A 22,582-nucleotide genomic window follows, 5' to 3' on the forward strand; every position below is an offset into this window, starting at 1 on the left:
CAAGTTATAAAACTTTTAGCTCTAAGCACCCACTGAAGCAGGCAGTCTACGGTGGGATACCTTATTGTGTGTGTGTGTGGGGGGGGGGGGAATGCCCAGTTTTATGGGGACCATGGTTGTCCAATGAGACCCAATCTCTCCCCACCATCAGAGACCACCTTTGGTGCTCAATTCTATGCCAATCGAGTAAAAGCTTAGAGCTGGGGACTGTTGCCTCATGTTGTATTGAGCCTACAGGCAAAGCTTGAGTACTTCTCCAGGGCCTAAGCCTGGGCAGATGATAGAGATCCTGAGCTGTCCATGCATCAGGACCCCCCCCCCCCTTTGGTGTTACCAATAAAATCCAGAGGAGAGAAAGAACCAATACATTTGGTACCCAATCCGCTGCCTTTGGGGGTCCACTCCAGATTTCCTGCCTGAGTTTATTCTCTTAGCTTTGCATTCTGCTGAATCATGAGCAGTGGATATGAGAGATGGGGGAGGCTGGGACTGTGCTATCCAGCCTCCCTGCTCCCTCAGGCTGGGGGCAGAAGGAGGGGTTGTTGCTGTGCTGCAGAGTATAATAGCAAAAATGGCAACTAGCACATATTTTTACTCCCAGCACTCTAACCCTCCAGGCCCTGGAGTGCCAGGCATAGAAAAATTTGCTGTATGACGGTTTTTGCCACAATGCTGCGGCTCCAAGTCAGGAAGCTTGGACCACATTACCCAGTCCCTCGGTGCTTCAGTGGCAGGGCCCTACCCTGAGACACCAACCACAATGGAGGATGGGCTCCATGGGGCAAAGAAGAGGCCGGGCTGGGGGGCTATCCTCCCCCCCTCCAATCAGCTATTCACCCACAACATAGTGGAACTTTTCTGTCAAGAGTTTGCTTCCTTAGCTTTACACCCTCCCGGATTACCTAAAAGAGAGCAGGTTTGATGAGCCGCAGGTATTACCATCTACTCTTTTACAGTGGATCAGGCTCGGCCTGCTGACTCCAATATTAAACTTTAAAAATAACTCTAGAATTTGAAAGGTAAAATTGTTTTAAATTAGGTCATCTTTTTCAGGCACAGTTAAGGTCACTTTAAAAAGATTAAATGCCAAATAATCTCACAGTACAAACCCCCTATCATTTTGCAACTCTGTAAGATATAAAAATATACAGGAATTTTATTTATTCTGTAACAAAACCATTAAAGCTATAAATCATGACTGAATCACTTTAAATAGGAACAACTGGAATATACAAATTCTCATGCTTACATCTGATTCATCTGTTAATAATAGTGAAAATTAATTAGGAAATAGCAATATAGTGTATACGTGCAACCTAATCTATTTCTAATATGATGTATGCTCTGGAGTTGTCATTTAACAAAAAAAGAAATGAGGCTCCAAATGCCTTTCTGAGTTTGCAACAAATTAAACTGTTCTAAGGTCCAGTCTTGAATTGTTCCATACAGGCATACTCCATATAGGCAAAAGGGTCAGCCTACAAAGCAATTCCTGAAGTGTCTAGGCCTTAGTTTGTAAAGGACACTAAAATTCCAATTGCATCAAATTTGGGGTTTACTGACCCATTAAACAGCTTCAATGTTAGAGTATATAAAACCAATGACACCCTTACTGGTTATTTCATTGCTTCAGGTTGTCCTCTTGGCATATTTTAAGACAAAAAACTATTGTGTTTGTTATTATGATTGTGTTTGTTATTATAACCTATCAGCAACAGTTCTCAAGCTTGCAGAAGGAGAGGATTCCTTTTCTAATTTTTGAAAAAAGCGGAGGAAGCTGTCCTCAAAACCTTCTGTTGCTACCTGTACTGAGCTGATCCATATTTCTCAGGGGCAGAGGGAAGAAATGATGTGAAACAAATTTATCTGAGTGTAAATCCACTATCACCACTGGAAGTACACCAGCAATGGCGTCACACATTTATGACTTTCTTTTGCTATCAACAGTTCCTGGACTCTGCCTACATATACAGGTCAATGATGGAGTGCGCCAAGACTTCTGTGTCTGTCTTCTAGTGATGATACTTAGACTTATTGAAATGTCTCTACTAACATCACTGAAGAGATACCAATTTACTGATTAGGCATCATTGAGGAACTGCATTGCTCTCTACCAGCCACGGGACAGTGATCCTGGTAGCAAGCAGACTGCTAATACAATTAGGAAAATGGGATTTCAGTGCTGGCATCTTCAGTCAAAGTCAACAGAACATTATTTTTCTACTATTTTGTGCTTTCACTTTGCCAGGAGCCTATTCAGGGGTTTTACAGAAGAAAATTCTTTTAAGTGAGCTGTAATAAACTTGGAAATTGGATCCATGTCAATGAATCCTTTACTATTCCTCCTCAAAATGTGCCACCATCCAAAAAGTGAGCCTAGTCCTATCATCACTCATAAATGAGCATCTCACCCTCCTTTATTCTCCTACTTCCAACTGTACTCTTAACAAGGAGCATTCTCTTTCAGTAGAACTAAGCTAGTTACTCTTTCAGTCCCCTCAGACATCTTCCAGTATTTGATTTCACTATGCCTATTATTAAAGTGGGCACGCAACAGGTTGGCTAGCAAAACACATACAGAAGAGTACACCTGTCATACCTATACTGACATTCCTCATCTCCTGAGTGACCTGGACTTCCATGTTTCTGCTGTTCCGCTTTTCCCGTGCCCGCTTACTGTTCTTGGCTGTGCCATTGTAGTCACTGATTGGTTGAAGGCTCTCATTTAGGGGTGTGACAGCAGCAGAGGGAACAGATGAGGTTGGTGTGTTGGACTTTGTCCCTGTGGTGCTTGGAGTGGCAGCTGCAGAAGACTGACCGGATTCAGACATTTCATCATTTGGGCACTATGACAATATGGAAGAGGAGAAAACAGAAAAGGAAAAGCACATCTATATGCCTCAGATAATTTCTTATTTACCAGATTGATGGCTACCTTGCAGAAAATCACAGGAAATGGAGTACCAGAAACTGAATACCCAGAGCTAACTGTGCCTATTTGGCACTACAAATGAACAAATTCTTGTGCAGAATTAAGCAAGCAAATCCTATCTGGTCTAAATAAGGATTCCCATATCACCTCTTCCTTTGTTACCAGCACAAACGGCATTTCAGATCTTCTGAAGTTACATTAGATGTGAGTAAGGATGTTAAAGACTAGTCGACTATCCGATAAGCATTTGCTTATCAGATAGTCAGTCATCTAGTTGATTCCCCCCTCCCCTTGCTGCCTCTCTCTGATGGAGGCAAAAGGTGGAGGAGGGGTACTTCAAAGGACAGCGTCGCACTGCGGCGCTGCCCCTTTGAAATGTGGAGGCGGCGTTTAAAGGGGCAGCGCAGCACAGCTGATCCCAGAATCAGCTGTGCAGCTCGTGGAGTCTGGGGTCAGCTGGGGACTCCCCAGCTGATCCCAGTTCCAGCACAGTATTTCCACGGAACCCGGGATCAGCTGGGGAGTCCCCAGTTGACTCCGGGTTCTGGGGAAATGCCGCATGGAACCCATGGTCAGCTGGGGAGTCCCCAGCTGACCCTTGATCCACATGGCACTGAGTCCTCTGCTGTCCCCGAGCTCCATGCTGCACTGCCACTTTGAAATGCGCAAGAGCCCCTGCTGCGGACTCTTGGGCATTTCAAAGCTGGCATGCCTGCATGCACCCTAAAGTCAGCGGGACTTCCCGCTGGCCCGCATGTGGTGTTCCACATTCCTCCTTTGAAATGTACAAGAACCCCCACTGGAGCTCTTGTACATTTCAAAGGAGGAATGTGGAAGTGCCCATTGACCAGTTGAAATTCCATGGACTACTCGACTCGTAAATTAATTGCAATTTAACATCCTTAGATGTGAGGTCTACTCATAATGGAATATGATCTGATCTTCAAAGGTGAAAAACAACTGCAGCTCCCCTTAACTTTGCTGGGATGTGTGGGTGTTCAGCAGTTCTGAAAATTAGGCCAATGTTTTCCAAAGATACCTAGTGGAAGAAGGAAATTCCCATATGTCTGGAAGGTGACAGGGCCTTCTATGAAGTGGCTTCATAGAAGCTCTGGGTCCATGATTACAGTAGGTCACTTGTACAAAGAGCTTGTAGAATAGATTTCTTATGCTATCACTTTACTTGAAGGGACAGTTACATACTTTTTATACTAGGCAGCTGAAACAAAGTGTGTAGCAAGCTGAGATGGTCTTATTTCATTAGGAGGGGAGAGCTACACATGTCTGTATCAGCTCACATAAAAAAAAAAAAAAAAAAAAAGACAGCCAGGCATGACCCAGTTTGACAACACAACACAGTCAGATGTGGTTCTCCTCAACAGGATAAAAGACCAGACCAAGAGTTCAAAAATCAAAATGCATCCTAAATAAATCCTTGAGATGTATTTCCAACCTCAAGTGTGTGTGTACACGTCCCATGTTCAACATAAATTATCATCCCATTTCTCATCCTACCACACCCTGAAAAATACAGGAAGCTTTCAAGAATACTCCAGCATTTGTTGCTTGATTCCCTGATTGGCAATTAAGGAAACACTGTTTCAGATTCAGCCAGTTCACCTTCTTATCAGGTGACCAATAGGCCTCAGACCCAACTGAGATCTCCCAAGTCTTCTTGGAAGGGATTCTAATCTTCCACCATCACCACCACCCCGACCACTTAAAAGCACCACCTGAAAGAGGATAGTAACATGAAATTCTAGAGCAACATATTACAATGATTTCCATTTGGGTGGAAAAGCCATTTGTTATATACCTACACCCCTCCCCATTTCCTTACTATAGTTGTTGTCATCTCTATTTGTATCTTTTCTACTGTGCAGATGCTAGGCAGCTATCTGCTTCTACTTTGTTAATTAATCTTTAAAATTAGCTACTTCCTTAGGCCCCACAATCTTGGAAATGTGATGCTGTCTGCTCCTCAGTTTTTGGAAGTCTGTGTTCTATGTCCAGATTTCATGCAATAAAACAGCTCTAAGTGGGATGGAAATGAAGACTGTGAAAAAATGGCAATGTAACCCTTGGCAGCCAAATATTCTTTACAAAAAAAAAAAAAAAAAAAAAAAAGCGGCTTACTGATTGACATACTACTTTAATTAGAAACACACTGACGTATCCCTGTCCGTGCTCATTTCTGCAGTATCCTGGTGTATACTGCAGTAAGGAAACCAGGCGTCCTATGCCACATGCATTTCCTGATTGTTGATGTGCAGACACTGAAATTGATTTTTTTTAAACAATGTTGCTATCAAATACTATCCACTCTTTTTGCTTAACCTTTTTGGATTGTGAGTGCAAACAGGACACCCACTTCTCCTGTATGGACGTTTAGATCATCCTCCTGATTCATTAAATGGCCACTTGTGTATCTACTTGCTGATTTGGGCACCAAATTTGAAATAGATTTTTTTCTTTAAGCTGCTATTTTTGAATACGAGACTTTTCACAACTCCATTCTAATGTGCCAAAGCAAAGCATCAAATCAGATGGTTTCATGGACAACTCCAACATATTGGGAAGTTACTTTGACAAACATTTCCCGCTGCACTCCCAGGGCACAGAATCAAAGGGGCTAAAAACCACACAATTATTCAGTGTAAAATGTCAGTGAATCCACCCCCAGCAATTGAGGCGGGGTCATCTGACAATTCTGGGATGTTCCTGTATATACTGTACCTATCATTCTTCTCAATGCCATAGCCTAGATGGAGATCATGAAATGGATACCTTGCTCAGTCTGCAATAAATCCTTACTCAGAGGAACCATATTCAGAAACAATAAACTCCAATTCCATGGGTGTTATTCCTATTCCACATCTATGCCCCATGCACTGCTATTTATTTATATAATCCTCCATTCACTCAAAACATGAAATAACCATCGTAGTCTACCTCACGCACTTGTCTATGCCTCTTAATTTTCCTCTTTCATACAGAATATGATCCATAGCCAATCAGCTTCCTTTAGGAACAGCCACTCCAAAACCTTTAGCTAGAGCCAAGATAATTCTTGTTGTCGTTGAGGAACTCTACTTGACACTGGTGAGATATCCCTTATACCCCTCACTACCGCCAAATCTCCCTCGTTCAGGCTATGCCTTTCGAAGGTGTTAAACCCCTCCTCTCCAAAAGACAAAAGTTTTGCCACAACAAATGCCAGTGAGTTTTTGATAGGAACACTCTCCTATCGACAACACAAATGCCACTCGTTTGGGGTGGAAATATTTTGTTGGCAAAAGAGCCCACAAAGAGCAGCTACTCTGCCTGACTTTCAGCAACATGACTGTGTCAACCCAGTAGTGTTGCTAAAAGTTATGTAGTATAAACCAACCCTCGCTAGCTATCTTATAGTCCAGGGGACGATTGCCATAATCACTTCACTTACATAATATTCTCCATAGCCACCACTTACCTACAGTCAGACCTGTCAGCCTCCTAAACTTCAAATGTGTAGCAGTGACCTCCAAAATGCATTGCAAAAGCCCAAAATTCATAGGAGTAGTATGTCACCATGAGTAGCCACAATTCTATGGTTTTAACACTGAAAATACAGTACATAAAAACAAACAAAAAACATTAAGGACTAAATCTCCAAAATATAAAATGCTAAATATAAAAAAGCAAAACAAAAACCTAATCTAGTTACAAAAAGTAAGATGCAAAAAACAATAAATAATAATAGTTATAAAGAAAATGTAAAAATATTTACTAAGATTCTTAAAGATGAAAAATCAGTTCAGACAGAAGAAAAAAGAGCCGGTGGGTCAGCTATCAGTGTGTATGTGAACATGAGCTATGTCCCCAACACAGAAAGAACTTAGAGCACCACAGAAGTAAAACAAAGTGAAGTCAGCAGAACGTATTTGCAGCACTGCGATGAAGTTCAATGGCCAAGCAAGAGCATTTCTAACAGTTCAAGCAGAAAGTACTGCCCAATGAGAACAACTGAAAGCTTTGCATGCAAGATACCTCCTCCAATCCATACAGTGACCCCACTACCCACTTGTACCCTTATTACTCAACACTTAATCATGCTGCATCTGCTACCAGCTATCAATTATTCAAAGGATAATTTCCACCTGCTTTATGATATCTACCTTAACTTATGCATCCAGGATTTTCCATATCACACAGCATAACTCACACCCCAGAAGCTACCTTCCTCAAACCTAGTACTCTCTACTTGGGCTTTCCTTAACAAGCATTGAACATTTATCACTATTACTTGATGGATACACCCATAACTGAGTACTGTCAGCAACAGACAATATTCTCTTTCCATTATAAATTGATTTCTTTGCCTGACACAATCATAAACAAATGACAAAAAGATATAGTTAGTAACCTGCACTTCCTGAACTCAGAATTCAAGGTTTCTAGAGTTTTATTTGAATTTCTGATATTTCCTGTCATGCAGAGTGAATTATTGATAAACTGCAGACAGCTATTGGTGAAAAACTTGTAGTCTTTGTGCTATGCAGCATAGATTAAATCTGAAGCTTTAAGTCTATTAAAATGAATATACTTCCATCTTTTTCCCTACTATCCCTTGCAAAAGATACACACAGTTGATTAAATGAAAGTGTTAGGAAATGCATTTGCATGGGGATAAGGAGTGCATGCAAGTGTTGGTTGCACTGTGTCTCCCTGAAGTGGTTCAGCACAGGCAGAATACAAATCAGTTTATGGAATGTCTGTGCCATTTTTACATCCCTCCATCCTTGATTATACCAGTGCACTGAGGGACTTGTATTCTACAGTTCCTAGCACAGCCCTCCAAAGCAAGTTCTTTTTGGACATTTGCAAATTATCATGAGATATGAATGATAATCAAGGCATTTTGGCCAAGTCCTATGGTTTCCAGGGTCAGTATTCCACAGCACTTTTAAACCATTATGCAGGCCAAACCCCAGCCACTGGTTCTAAGTAAAGGGTATGATTAAGTTCCAATAATTGTTTTGGTCCTGTATAAGGATGTGGGCATATGCTCTGAGATTCCATGCCCTCATGCTTTTAGGACAGTAGCCTGGTGAGCTAGGGAGAAATTAGTGGTGGACAGTGTTTCACTGGACGTGAACTATGATCTATCATTCATTTGGCAGCAGTACTGCCTCTTTAGGATACCTGGAATCTCAAGGCAATTTCATTCTAATGTTCCTCTTTTGTTTTTTTTCCCCACCAAGTACTTGGAAATTGATAAAGCAGCACCTCCCAGCGAGGATGTGATGGGCAGGCCTGGGTAACATATGAGGCTGATACATTATGTTTCTCTCTCTCACCTCATTACCACCTCACAGTATTTTTATTGTTATTTACAGCATTAACAATTTATAACTTATTTTGTAAGAGAGGAGAACAGCTTCCTTTTTGCCAAGTTTAATAGTAATTAATGGATGTGTTTACAAAGGCATTTTATTCAAACTGATGTTTTAAAATAATGCATTCAGAGAAGCTAGTGTACTTTACATGACATTTTTTCAGAAGGGATCAACTACTGGCTGACCTACTGGAATTGGGGGGAATTCTCCAGATACAGCTTTGTGAATACTTCAAATGCTATCAGACCTGCTGGAAAGGATCAAGGAAAGATGATCTTGTGGAACTGTTAGCAAAAGGGCAGCAGGTTGGGGAAAATATTGGAGGTGATGGTAGAGAAGCAACTGCTGGGACTCAATGCACATAGCAGTTACTGAAAGGAGGAGCACAGCACTGTAGGAGAGTGGAGGGAGGGCTAGCAGCACTAGTGCAGCGGCAGTGATGTGATTTTTTGTCCACACAAGCAGATTACCAGTGTAGACTATGAAGGTGCTATAAAGGCTTGCTCACAGTGGCACAATGCAACCAGCTGTACCAATCATTCTACAGCAGCTGCGCAAGTCATATAAAGACAGAAAGCTTTTAGATGCACTGCAGACAGTAGGTGTTGCTACCATCAGTGGAGGTGGCAGAGGCACCCAGTTTCTCTAGTGTGGCAGAGGAACCCAAAGGCAGGAAGATTATTGAATAAAGATCATCTAGAAAGAGCAGAGCATGGCACAGCAGCACAACGTGTAGCCCTGAGGAGACAGAGGCACAGTTCCCATGACGGGGCAGAAGACGGATTCCATCATTTCCACAACCAAACGATTCATAAACAGCATTGATCTGGGCAAGAGATGTAATCCCCCCCCCCCCACACACACACCCCTCTCTCTCTCAACCAAGATCAAACTCCAACAGCAGAAAACACTAATAGCAGGAATTAGAACTGAAACAAAATCAGAAAGTGACAAAAACATGAGTTGGGTCAAAACCAATCCTCCACCCAACATAAGTATCTGAAGGTCATTTGTCCTACTCAGGGAGGGTTCTGCTATAAGAAAAGATTAGCTATACAAAAAGGAAAGGCTGCAAAGGGTTATGGACACATGGTGGTTTCTGTCTTTATGAAGATGTGAGATGTTTTTGACAGTGGGAAACTCTTTTTCTGTGACAATCTATAAAACCTTGTAACTGGAGTTGGACTGCAGCTGGCCGAGGTCACTCAGGTGCCAGTGGTCCACTGGGGGGATGATCTTGGCCCCTATCTGCCCACGTACCATTCCATCGGCAAGGGGGAAGACGTTCAGAGAGTTAGGACGCTCCTTTCTGCAAACAAGAGCAAAAAAGAAAAACAGAGGAAACAATCTGTTAGCAAAACCACATGATCTTTATGGTAAAGAAAGTGACTAAAGTTTCACTTGACACAATGACTGAATTCTATTCCCACCCCCAAATGCTGAGTTAACTCCCAACTTCCACAGCCTGAATGAGTAAGCAGCTGATTCTGTGATTCAAACCGGGTTGTCTATTGCTAGACTACACAGATGAACCTTACAACCTCTTCATTAAAAGATACTATCAAAGTTGGGTTGCCAAACACCAATTGTTGATCTAGCAGGCCAATGATCCCAATTATAAATCACCTCATCAAGAGTGTTTCTTAGAGTCAAGACTATGTCCTCCTGCTGGAAGGGGTGAAGGGACAAAACTCCATAGACTGGCTGACTGCCCTCATCTGTAGTTGAAAAAGTTGGGGTGCACAGAAGGAGCTATGGGTACAGCCACCCAATTTAAGCAGCATTTCCCCTTGGAAGGTCCTATAAGGAGACATGCCATAGAGGATATAGTCCTCTGCTCCCTCCTCCTGGAGCCTCTCGACCCCACAAAACTCTGTATTCAAAGAAAGATAATCTTGTGAAACCGCAAGCAAAAGGGCAGTAGCTATGGGAAAATGCTGGAGGTGATGACAGGGATGTACAGGGTCCCAGGAATAGGCAGGAAGTGGAGCTGGCCCTCTGACTTCACCTATCTTTCCCATTGTAGATCTGAGTCTACTCCAATTACAATCCAGCCACTGGCATTAACTATATTAGAACGAAAGTGTATGATTTCCAGTATTAAAACATGAAAAGTGGCAACATGCAACTGTCACCAATATTCCCTATGGAAAGTCCAGAATAGTTCCCACCTGCTGGTTTGCAGGTGGGTGAGAGAGAGAGAGAGAGAGACTGACTCAGTTCTAATAGAGAAAGGCTATAGCAAGAGGGGCAGGAGAAGAGGTTGCACCAGAACAATGCATCCACAAGCTCTCTTTCGCCAAAGCGCCTAGCTGCAAATGACCAGAGCAGCCCAAAGACAGAGCATGGCCAGAAGATGCCTTGATTTAGCAAAGCCTTTGCAGTCTACACCACCAGGACTCCTTTGCAGCTCTGGATGCAAATTAAAACTGACTCACCTTGCAGCATGAGCCCAGAGTTGATATTTCTTTGAGCAGGGGGTTGCACTAGATGACCTCCTGAGGTCTCTTCCAACCCTAATCTTCTATTATTCTGATTACTCTCCCTTGGGATCTAGGGCATTCCCTCCCCAGGGCTAGGGCCTAGTGGACACAGGGATAGGAATGTAAAATTCCTGTTTATAATGTTAACCAATTAAACTGTATATTTAACCGGTTAGCCAGTCCACCATGGACTGCTGCAGGAGGGAGGCTGCTGGAACAACCCTCTGCCCATGGCATAGTGGGCCTAGCCAGGCTGGAGCCCTCTCTCGCCCACGGCGTAATTAAAAAAAATAAAATTTAAAAAAAAGTGCACACAGGCTTGTTGGAGTTCACATATGAAAGGCAGGGCAAGAGTAAAGGGTCAGTCTTTTCCTATTGAATACAAACATGCTCAGGCAGGCTCCATATTGATTCTATGGGACATTGCATTTGTACATGGAGACCATTTCTCCAAGGACCCAGCCAAGAGATCATTAGAACTGCTCCACGTATGACCAACATGAAATTATTGTAGTGGAACCTGAGGCCCGTGAGACCTGAGCAAACGCACTAACACAGGAGCTGACGCAATAGGTTAAGGAGTGAGCCGGCAGCCTGGAAAAAAGATTTAATTTCCTTGCGGAGAAAGGGGAGTGCGGGGGAGAAAGAACACCCAGGAGCTGCACTCTCAGCATTGCTCATATGAAAGCCAGAACATGCTTTGATGACGTGTCAGTCCATTGTGCTGCCATGGAAGCCCCTGATAAGGCAGGGAAGCGGTGCAGTTTGGCAGTTATTGCTCGCTGGGTCCCATCTGGGATTGGCAGAGAAGTGGGAGGGCAATAATCATGTCTTGTGGCTCCCATTATTCATAAATGGACATTTCATAACAGATGCAAGAACCCTCTGGTACAGGCAGCACATAAAACGAGAAGTTACTCACCTCGTGCAGTAACGAGGGTTCCTCGAGATGGGTCCCCGGGGGTGCTCCACTCATGGTGTCGGGCTCGTCCCGGCGCCGCAGCTCAGAGGTTTTACACAGCTGTTTCCAGCCAGGTGCGCCTGCGCAGTGTACAGAACGCGCCATTGGACCTTTGCACGCACCCGGCTTCCCTCACCATTCCGTATCGGAAAGGATACAAAGAACAAAACAACTCCGGAACAGGGAAGAACGGTGGGTTGTGGAGCACCCCCGGGGAACCCTCATTACTGCACGAGGTGAGTAACTTCTCGTTCCTCTTCGAGTGGTCCCCGTGGGTGCTCCACTCATGGTGACTTCGTAGCAGTGCTCAGGTAGCGTTCCTGGAGTTCAAGTTTGTCAAATGACCGAAAGCACTGCCGACGACACTGAGTGGTCAGGAGTCCATTTCCGAACCACTGTGTAATGATTCATAAACGTCAGGCACGAGGACCATGTAGCTGCTCTGCATATTTCCGATAGAGAGACTCCTCTGGCAAAAGCTGTGGACGTTGCTACCGCCCTAGTAGAATGTGCTTTAGGCCAAGTCTGGAAAGGCTTGTTACGCATTGCGTGGCACATGGTGATACAGGAAACTATGATGTCGGACAGTCGCTGAGAAGACAACGCATCGCCCCTAGAGCGGTCCGCTATGGATACTAATAGATGATCGGTCTTTACGACAGGACCGTGTTCCATCTAAATAGAATGCTAACGCCCGGCGTACATTGAGAGTATGGAATAGAGAGTCCCGAGCCGAAGGATGTGGTTTTGGACAAAAGACAGGTAAAAATCACTGGTTCATTGATATGAAATTGCGTAGCAACCTTAGGGATTAAAGCTGGATGGGTACATAATGTTACTGAGTTTTCTGTAAAAACTGTAAAAGACAGCATTGCCATTAATGCTGCCAGTTCGCCCACCCTACGTGCCGATGTAACAGCCAGCAAAAATACTACTTTTGTGTTAAGCATCGATAATGAGGTGGTAGCTAGCGACTCAAAAGGTGGGTACATTAATGCGTTGAGTACCATGTCCAAACTCCACGAAGGAGGAATGGGTCTTAGCGGAGGTTTAAGGTTCACTATACCCTTAAGCATTCTCTTGGTCATGGGGTGAGTAAAAACTGAATGATCCTTGAAGCCTGTATGAAAAGCGGTGATAGCTGATAGATGAACTCTCAGGGTAGAAATTGTAAGGACCGCCTGGTGCAAGGAGAGAATATAATCGAGAATGTTATGCATTGGTGCAGAATGCGGCAGGATGCCAGTTTCTTTGCACCAAGCAACGAATCTGTTCCATTTTGCCAGATAAGACTTCCTAGTGGCTTGTCTCCTACTGTTTAACAATACTGATTTTACCGCTTGTGAACAAAATTGCTCCTCTACTCTGAACCGGCTATGAGCCATGCTGTCAGATGGAGACTCTCTGGTCTGGGGTGAAGCGGTAAAAGGAAGTTACTCACTTCGTGCAGTAACGATCGTTCTTCGAGGTGTGTCCCCGTGGGTGCTCCACTTTTGGTGTCGGGCTGGTCCCGGCGCCGCAAATCGGAGCTTTAACAGAGCTGTGTGTGTGTGTGTGTGTGTGTGTGTGTATGGTCGGGCAGCGCGCGTGCACTCCCGTTTCGCGCCTTTCATCTACCGCGCGCTGCCCGGCTCCCGCCAGTTCGTCTCACCGCCTATCTGAAAGACAGAAAAAAACAAGATTCCGAAGCAGGGAGGAGGGCGGGTCGTGGAGCACCCACGGGGACACACCTCGAAGAACGATCGTTACTGCACGAAGTGAGTAACTTCCTTTTCTTCTTCGGGTAGTCCCCGTGGGTGCTCCACTTTTGGTGACTCCGAAGCAGTAATCTCGGCTAAACGTGTGTTTCGGAATCGGTATTCCGAGCAGTAGGCAACACTGCCAAGGCTACTGCTGAGTCAGTGGTGAAGTGCTGAACAATTGCATAATGTCTTGAAAAGGTAGAATTTGAAGACCAAGTCGCAGCACGGCAGATGTCACGAAGAGGGACACCTTTCACGAAAGCTGTAGACGCAGCGACTGCTCGTGTTGAGTGAGCTCTAGGTTGCGAGGTGAGAGACTTCTTACGGATAGTATAGCACGTCGTGATACAAGAGACAACCAGCTTGGAAATGCGCTGGGCGGATAAGGACTTGCCCCTAGAAGAGCCCGATGTTGAAATAAAGAGGCGGTCCGTCTTACGTAAAGTACGGGTTCTGTCTATATAGAAAGCCAGGGCTCTGCGGACATCGAGCGTATGCAGGAGAGCGTCTCGCTGAGATGCATGCGGTTTTGGGTAGAAACATGGCAAAACAATTGGTTCGTTTATGTGAAATTCCGTACATACTTTAGGTAGAAAGGCTGGATGAGACCTCAGTATCACTGATTCCGGGTTGAAGACTGTATAGGGAGGCGTTGACATTAGTGCGGATAACTCGCTCACCCTGCGTGCTGATGTTATAGCCAGAAGAAAAAGTACCTTCATCGTAAGCATCGGTAGCGGTACCGTGGCCAGCGGTTCAAACGATGGCCCAGTGAGGACATCGAGAACCAGGTCAAGACTCCATACAGGTGGCGGAGGTCTCCGTGGTGGGTTGAGGTTAGCCAATCCTCTGAGAAATCTAGCCATCATGGGGTGAGAAAAAACCGACTTGCCTTCAACGGGGTAGTGAAAAGCAGCTATTGCCGCTATGTGGACCTTAAGTGATGAAATGGCTAGTCCGGTTGCCTGCAGCTGAAGGACATAGTCCAATAAGACATGCATCGGCGAAAGCAAGGGATCCAGGAGTTTAGGAGCACACCATCGTACAAATCTGGACCACTTTGACAGGTAGGTTTTCCTGGTGGAATCTCTCCTGCTGTGCAGGAGAACACGCTTCACTTGGTCCGAACAAAGATTCTCGGACTCGCTGAACCATGTACCATCCATGCAGTGAGGTGCAGAGTGTCCAGCTTCGGGTGACGCAGTGAGCCTCTCTGTTGTGTCAGCAAATCTGGTAGGCAAGGCAGTCGGCGCGGTGCTCGTACAGAGAGCTGCCGAAGGGTTGAGTACCATGGCTGCCTGGGCCATGCTGGGGCTATAAGTATCACTCGTGCCCTGTCCATCACAACCTTCTCGAGTACTCTGGGAATGAGTACAACAGGGGGGAATGCATACAAGAGTGATGTGCCCCAGTGAAGGAGGAATGCGTCTCCCAGCGAGTGAGGTCCCACTCCCGCTCTGGAACAGTAAGCTCTGCATTTTGCGTTGGCACGTGTTGCAAAGAGATCTATCGTCGGAAACCCCCACTGATGGAAGAGAGTTAAGAGGACATCTGTGCGGATCACCCACTCGTGGTCCTGGGGGAAATACCTGCTCAGTGCATCGGCTGTGGTATTGTTCACACCCGGTAAGTATGACGCAACTATAGAGATGTTGTTTCGAATGCACCATTTCCAGAGACGAATCGCCTCCGCACAAAGTGAGCGGGATCGGGCACCCCCCTGTCTGTTTACGTAGTACATTGCGACTACATTGTCCGTGAGAATTCTGGTGACAGTACCTTTTATGTATACCTTGAAGTGTTTGCAGGCATGAAACACGGCTCGAAGCTCGAGAAGATTGATGTGGAGCATCATCTCCGTAGTGGACCAACGACCCTGAACTGTTTTTGTGCCCATGTGGGCACCCCAGCCGATGAGAGAAGCGTCTGTGGTTATCTCTCGTGACGGTTGTGGTGCATGGAAGGGAACTCCTGACAACATGTTGTTGTGATTCGTCCACCATACTAGAGAGTCCTTGACATGTACTGGAAGTACTACAGTCTTGCGAATGCTGTGGTCGGTAGGCTTGTAAACCGTGCTTAGCCAATGCTGCAGACACCTGAGGTGCAGTCTTGAATGGCGCACTATGATTGTCGTGGAAGCCATATGTCCCAGAAGCTGGAGACATACGCGCACCGGGAGCATTGGAGCGTGCAAAACTGTTTTTATCAGATCTTGCATTACTTGAAAACGCTCGAGTGGAAGGTGGACTCTTTCCGACTGGGAGTCGAGACGCGCTCCTATGAAGGTTAAAATCTGCGTAGGTCGTGGGCGCGATTTTTGAGTGTTCACGATAAGGCCGAGGGAGTCGAACAACTCCTGAGTTGCGACTACCATGTGTTGAGCCTCTAACTGGGTGCGTGCCTTGATGAGGCAATCGTCGAGGTAGGGGAAGATAACGACTCCTATCCTTCGAAGATGGACAGCCACTACCGCTAGTGTCTTGGAGAACACCCTTGGGGCCGAAATGAGGCCGAAAGGCAGAACCCTGTACTGAAAATGGTCGTCGCCCACTACGAATCTGAGAAAACGCCTGTGGGCTATGTGAATCGTTACATGGAAATATGCGTCTTGCAAATCCAGGACTGCGAACCAGTCTCCTCTGTTTAGTGCTGGCATGATCTTGGCCAGGGTGGTCATTTTGAAGCGCTGCTTTCGAATAAAACGGTTCAGACCCCTCAGATCCAGGATCGGTCTCCACCCTCCGGACTTTTTGGGAACCAGGAAATACCTGGAGTAGAACCCTTTGCCTCGGAATTCGTCGGGTACTCTCTCTATGGCTCCGATCTCGAGTAGGTGAAGAACCTCTTCTCGAAGAGCGGCCCCATGAGACGGGTCCCTGAGAAGGGATGGGGTGGGAGGAGTGGTCGGAGGGATTGATGAGAACGGGATCGTCAGGCCCGACGATATGACCTCTAGGACCCATCGGTCCGAGGTAATGGTGGCCCATTGATGAAAGAATGGCCTGAGGCGGTGGTGGAATAGAGTGGTGGTGGTGATCGCAGGCTTCCGAGCGCTGACCGTTGGAGACATGTTCGCGTCCTCTGCACGGGAGTCAAACCTGCTGCTTCTGGGAAGGTCGAGCAGCAGAGCGGTTCTGTTGCTGACGTTTGCGCTGAGGGCGCTGTCTGAATCTAGACTGGTCAGATCCACGCTGCTGTTGCTGCTGCTGCTGTTGCTTATAGGGAAAATAATCATATCTCCTCTGGAAAGGGTAGTATCGTCTGCGTTTAAAAGGTGACGTGTACATCCCCAGAGAACGAAGGGTCATACGAGAGTCCTTGCCAGAATGGAGGATCTCATCGGTAGTAGAGGCAAACAACTTCTGACAATCAAAGGGTAAATCTTCCACTTTGGAATTCAACTCCTTAGGAGCTCCCGCTGACAGTAGCCAGGAAGCTCTCCTCATCGCAATGCCTGTTGCCATTGCTCGCGCGGCTGTGTCAGCAATGTCCGCGGCTATCTGAAGGGCTGTTCTACATGCGGTGAAACCTTCCTGGACAACCGATCTAAGGAGAGACTTCTTACTGTCAGGGAGGTGCTGCATGAGTTCCGGTAACTTAGAGTAATTATCAAAGTTATGGTTCGATAACAGAGCAGCATAATTGGCAACCCGCAGTAACAAGGTCGAGGAAGAGTAAACTTTCCGACCAAAGTGGTCCAATTTCTTTGTCTCCCTATCCGGTAGGGAATTCTTGAATTGGGGCATCTTGTTCTTGTGACGAACCGCATCCACTATCAGGGAATTCGGCTGAGGGTGATTGAAAAGAAAATCCAGTCCTTTGGATGAAACAAAATACTTCTTATCAATTTTCTTATTAGTCGGCGGTATCGATGTTGGCGTCTGCCAGATATCCTGTGCCACTTCTAAGATGGCTTCATCTACCGGGAGTGCAATCTTTCTCTGTTGTTTAGGGTGCAGATTCTTAAACAGCTTATGCTGTTTAGCTTGAGACTCAGTGAGCTGCACTTCCTGAGATTGCGCTACACGCTTAAACAGGTCTTGGAATTCCTTAAGATCATCCGGTGGAGACTTCTCGCCCATAGACAGTGATTCATCCCTAGAGGGCTGTGGTGAACTGGCATTTGGGGACATATCCTGCTCACCTTCCGAGAGTTGCCCTTCCTCTAGGTCCGACATTTGAGAACAATGCGTGGGGGAACGAGAAGATACAGGACGTCGTAGCGGAGAACGTTTGGAGATCTCCGAGCGCCCAGGGCGTGGACTAACTGATCTACAGGAACATGGAGACCTGCGATGAGACCGAGAGTGACTGCGATGAGATGATTCAAGATAGTCCGGTCTATAACGATGAGAATAGTGCCGGCCAGACCTTGCAGGGGAGAAGCGTCCAGAAGATCTAGTGCTGTCATACCTGGCGTAATATGTACTTCTAGGTGAATGAGTTGGTGATCGTGAGCGTCTCGCCGGAGAAGGAGATCTCGAATATCTCTGGTGTGAACAGCTACGCTCTCTATCATAGTAGTGACGAGATGAGAGACTGCGGTGGTAATAATGCCCATGGTCTCTTGCGTGGTGCGTAGATGCACAGCGGTGAGGGGATGGCTCGTGGTGAGACCTTGGTGAGGCACACTGGGAGATTCCCTGGGCATTTGATTTTTGTGTTGATGCTGCTGGCTGAGTAGAGCCTGGAGAGTGAAGGGTTAAGGGCTGTGAAGCAGGCATCTGAGTATGAGCACGCTGATCCCCTGCCGGTGCTGAGGACAGCTCCCTGTGGGGGGCCGTGGTTAAAAGCCCTTCAGGCACCGCTGATACAACTGGTGCCGCTGCGTCTGTCTCTTTAAGAAGCCCCGGTGCCGGGTGAGGATCCCGAGCAGTGGGCTGACGAGACTCTGAAGTGCCGGCCGGCTTATTGACTGATGGAGCGCGGGTTACCCTCGAACGAGAAGTGCCCGGCTTGTCACCTGCGCTTACCCGCGACTGCGGAGCAGCTGGCAGGGAGTGAGCAGGAGAGGCTTTCCTCTTTTTTGATGAGGGCAAAGCCTCAGAAGGAGCCTTCCGCTTATCAGCCGTGGGGTCAGAGGCAGAGGATCCTGAGGCAGTGGAAGGCATGAGAGCCTTATCAAACAGGATCTCCTTTAAACGACGTTCCCGCTCCTTGCGGGCTCTAGTCGTCAGGCTGGCACAGTGGGAGCACTTTTGGGGGATGTGAGTCTCCCCAAGGCAGCGAATGCAAGCCGAGTGTCCATCTGACACCGGCATTGGCTCAGCACAGCCTTCACATTTCTTGAAGCCGGGGGAGCCCGGCATTTTGAGTTGTGGGGACTGAGTGTTACCGCCTGCTAAGAGCAGCCGCTTGTATGCGTCCCCGGTTACTCCGTGTTACTTTCTTTCTGTTTAAACTTTATTTCCTTCCTTTTTTCTCTTCTTCTTCTCTTTTTTTTTTTTTTTTTTTAACCAGAGCAGGCAACAGAAAAACGCCAACAGTGTATATCTATAAATAGCACTGCTCTTTCTCAGTATACTCTTTCCTTTCTTCTTTCTTTATTTCTCTCTTTTTTTTTTTTTTTTTTTTTAAACCGCGTCTGCCAACGGGGCTAGACGCAGTATATATTTAAACAGTAAAAGTTGTGAGGCTTCCCCACGGCAAACAGCCGAAGGGAAGAAGGGGGAAATTTTGAGGAGAGAGTAGGGAAGCTCCGTCTGCGACCCAAGGCGGATGAGAAGAACTGGCGGGAGCCGGGCAGCGCGCGGTAGATGAAAGGCACGAAACGGGAGTGCACGCGCGCTGCCCGACCATACACACACACACAGCTCTGTTAAAGCTCCGATTTGCGGCGCCGGGACCAGCCCGACACCAAAAGTGGAGCACCCACGGGGACTACCCGAAGAAGAACCCCTGATTCTGGAAAAGGAGGTCTGGGCAGAGTGGCAAGGGCCGCGGTGGTGATAGGGACATCCTGTGGAGGAATGGGTACCACGTTTGCCTCGCCCAGGCTCGTGCCAGGAGAATGACCCGGGCTGAATCTTCATTGACTTTCTGTATGACTCTTGGGATAAGCACTGTCAGTGGATACGCATAAAGCAGAGGTGCTTTCCAAGGGACTAGAAGTGCATCTCCCAGGGAGCCTCTGCCTATGCCTCCCCTGGAACAGTAAAGGTGACACTTCTTGTTTTTGTAAGTCGCGAATAGATCTATTTGCGGAGTCCCCCAAGCTTGGAAAATGCTGTCCAAGACCTCGGGGTGGATTTCCCACTCATGATCCTGCGGGAAAACTCTGCTCAGAGTGTCCGCTGTGACATTGCTCGTCCCAGGTAAGTACGATGCCACCAAAGTGGTACGGTTTTTTTATGTACCAGTTCCATAGATGGACTGCCTGCGTGCACAGTGCTTGTGATCATGATCCTCCTTGTCGATTGATATAGAACATAGTTGCTATATTGTCCATCAGCACTCATACAGTTGTACCAGCTATCTGCAGATGGAAATGCTTGCAAGCAAGAAACACCACTTTCAGTTCTAGGAGGTTGATATGAGACAGTGCCTCCACTGCTGACCATCTGCCCTGTACGAACACATCGTCGAAGTGTGCCCCCCATCCCAAGAGGGAGGTGTCTGTGGTCAGTTGAGTCGATGGCTGCTGACATTTGAATGGAACTCCTGCTAGTAGGTTTCCTGGGTGGAGCCACCATCCGAGAGATCTCCTAACTAAAGGAGTCGGGGTTATCACCTTGTGCAAGGAATGCCTCGTTGGAGTGTACACGGATGCCAACCAGTGTTGGAGACAACGAAAATGAAGTCTTGCATGCTGGACCACAAAGGTGGTGGTGGCCATGTGGCCCATAAGGCGAAGACAGGTAAGTACGGTGATCGTAGGTTCATGGATGACTACTGTGGCTAGGTCACGTAAAAGCTGGAAGTGCTCTAGAGGTAAGTATGCACGGGCCATGGTGGAATCGAGCCGTACACCTATGAAGAGTATCGTCTGCATAGGGTCTGGAAACGACTTCTGCTCGTTGATTATGAGCCCGAGTGATAAAAATGTCTGTCTGACCAATGCTACCATACGGTGGACTTCTTGCCTGGGCCTACCTTTTATAAGGCAGTCGTCCAGATATGGAAATATGATTACGTCTCTGCGTCGCAAGTGAGCTGCTACTACTGCGAGAGTCTTTGAAAACACCCGGAGAGCAGATGCTAGGCCAAACGGTAGCACTCGGTACTGGAAGTGATCATCGCCGATAGTGAAGCGGAGAAAACGCCTGTGAGCCAGATGTATGGCTATATGGAAATAGGCGTCTTGAAGGTCGAGGGCTGCAAACCAATCGTCCTTCTCCAGTGACGGTAGTATCTTGGCAAGGGTCACCATCTTGAACCTTTGACGGCGGAGATATTTGTTTAGCCTTCTGAGATCAAGGATCGGCTTCCATCCTCTGGTCTTCTTCTCTGTTAGAAAATACCGTGAATAAAAGCCCTGCCCTATGAACTGAGGAGGTACGGGCTCTATGGCTCCTATAGACAGCAAACACTGAGCTTCCTCTTTCAGATGGCTCTCGTGAAAAGGGTTCCTGAAAAGGGATGGGGATAGTGGTTTTGTGGGTGGCATGGTGGTAAAGGGGATGGTGAGCCCAGATGCCACCAGCTGTAATATCCATCGGTCTGATGTAATTGCCACCCATTGATTTCGAAAAGGTCGCAGACGATGGTGAAAAAGATGAGTGTGTTGATGTTGTTCCGTCACAGAAGGGAGTTGGTGCATGCCCTCGACCGAACCATCAAACTTGCTGTTTGGGATTTTGCTGGTTGGTCAAACGGAATGGTCAGGTTCTTTTACATTGCGGGCACTGCCTCAGACATGATTGGTCTATGGTTCGCTGTTGATATTGCAGATATTGCTGCCTTTGATAGGGATAATTGTACCTCTTTTGGTACGGATAATATTTCTTGCGGCGAAACTGGGGGGTGTACATCCCCAACGTGCGAAGCATGGATCTGGAATCTTTCCCAGAGTGAAGGATTTCATCCGTCTTTTCCGCAAACAATTTATTCTTATCAAAGGGAAGGTCCTCAACTTTTGCGTGGAGTTCTTTAGGTATTGCTGCAGAAGCTAACCAAGACGAGCATCTCATCGTTATCACAGTTGCAGTAGTGAGAGCTGCCGTGTCAGCTGCATCCAAGGAGATCTGCAAGTTCGCCCTAGATGCCGTAAAACCCTCCTGTACCAGGGTCTTTAAGAAAGGGTGCTTATTTTCCGGAAGATACTGTAGAAGCTGGGAAATTCTCTCATAATTATCGAAATTATGGTTTGATAATAAGAAAGCATAATTGGAAATACACAGGAGAAGAGTCACCGAAGAATAAACCTTCCTGCCAAATGTGTCCAGCTTCTTAGCATCCGGTGTTGACTTGTATTGAGGTGCCTTGGCTCTTTGTTGTGCTGCATCCCCCACGAGGAAGTCTGGCTGCGGATGATCGAAGAGGAACTCCAGATTCTTGGCCGGGACAAAATATCTCTTATCGGCCTTGCGGCAGGGCAGGTTGGCGCTACTGATGCTGGTGTGCGCCAGATGGCGTCTGCAGCTTCCATATTGGCATCGTCAATTGGGATGGCTACCTTTGTGCTCTGTCTAGGGTGCAAGTTTTTTAGCAGTCGATGTTGTTTCGTCTGTGACTGTTATCTGTATGTCTTGGGATTGAGCCACCCACATGAAAAGGTCTTTGAATTGCTTAAAATCATCTGGTGGGGACGTGTCTGAAGGGAAAACTGCCCCATGAGACGACAAGGGTGAACCGTCAGGAACTGGATTTACAGTCGTCTTCCTCGGACAATTGACCCTCTTCGAGGTCCGACTGATGCGTGGTGTCTGCGCGGCTGTGCGATGGGGACGCCAGACGATGGTCAAAGTGCTGTCTTGGCGACGTGTGCCTCGCTGATGGCAGGTTATAGTGCGAGGACTGCGGATACCCATAATGACTGGAATGTGGACAAGGTGAGCACGGAGAAAAATGGTGAGAGTCATAGTAACGATTCGATGGACGAGGAGACGAACATCTGGATGACCTAATGCCGGTATGCCGCCCCT

The 22,582-nt window shown here is 46.7% G+C and overlaps 1 protein-coding gene across 17 annotated transcripts in view; it reads right to left on the reverse strand.

Annotated features, from left to right (window-relative positions):
• Positions 1 to 22,582, reverse strand: part of MAPK8IP3 (mitogen-activated protein kinase 8 interacting protein 3) — a 126,190-nt gene that overhangs the window by 66,949 nt on the left and 36,659 nt on the right. For 12 of the 17 annotated variants that reach the window (XM_075898968.1, XM_075898956.1, XM_075898964.1 and 9 more), the window contains 2 exons: positions 9,478 to 9,619; positions 2,600 to 2,846 (listed from right to left, as the gene is read on the reverse strand). In XM_075898968.1, coding sequence (XP_075755083.1) covers positions 2,600 to 2,846; positions 9,478 to 9,619 — 389 coding nt within the window. Of the gene's footprint in view, positions 1 to 2,599; positions 2,847 to 6,404; positions 6,534 to 9,477; positions 9,620 to 22,582 lie in introns of those variants that run through there. The other 5 variants (XM_075898970.1, XM_075898969.1, XM_075898966.1 and 2 more) reach the window with 2 other exon arrangements.

Source organism: Pelodiscus sinensis, chromosome 16 (assembly GCF_049634645.1).
Source record: "Pelodiscus sinensis isolate JC-2024 chromosome 16, ASM4963464v1, whole genome shotgun sequence".
Classification (NCBI taxonomy): domain Eukaryota; kingdom Metazoa; phylum Chordata; order Testudines; family Trionychidae; genus Pelodiscus; species Pelodiscus sinensis.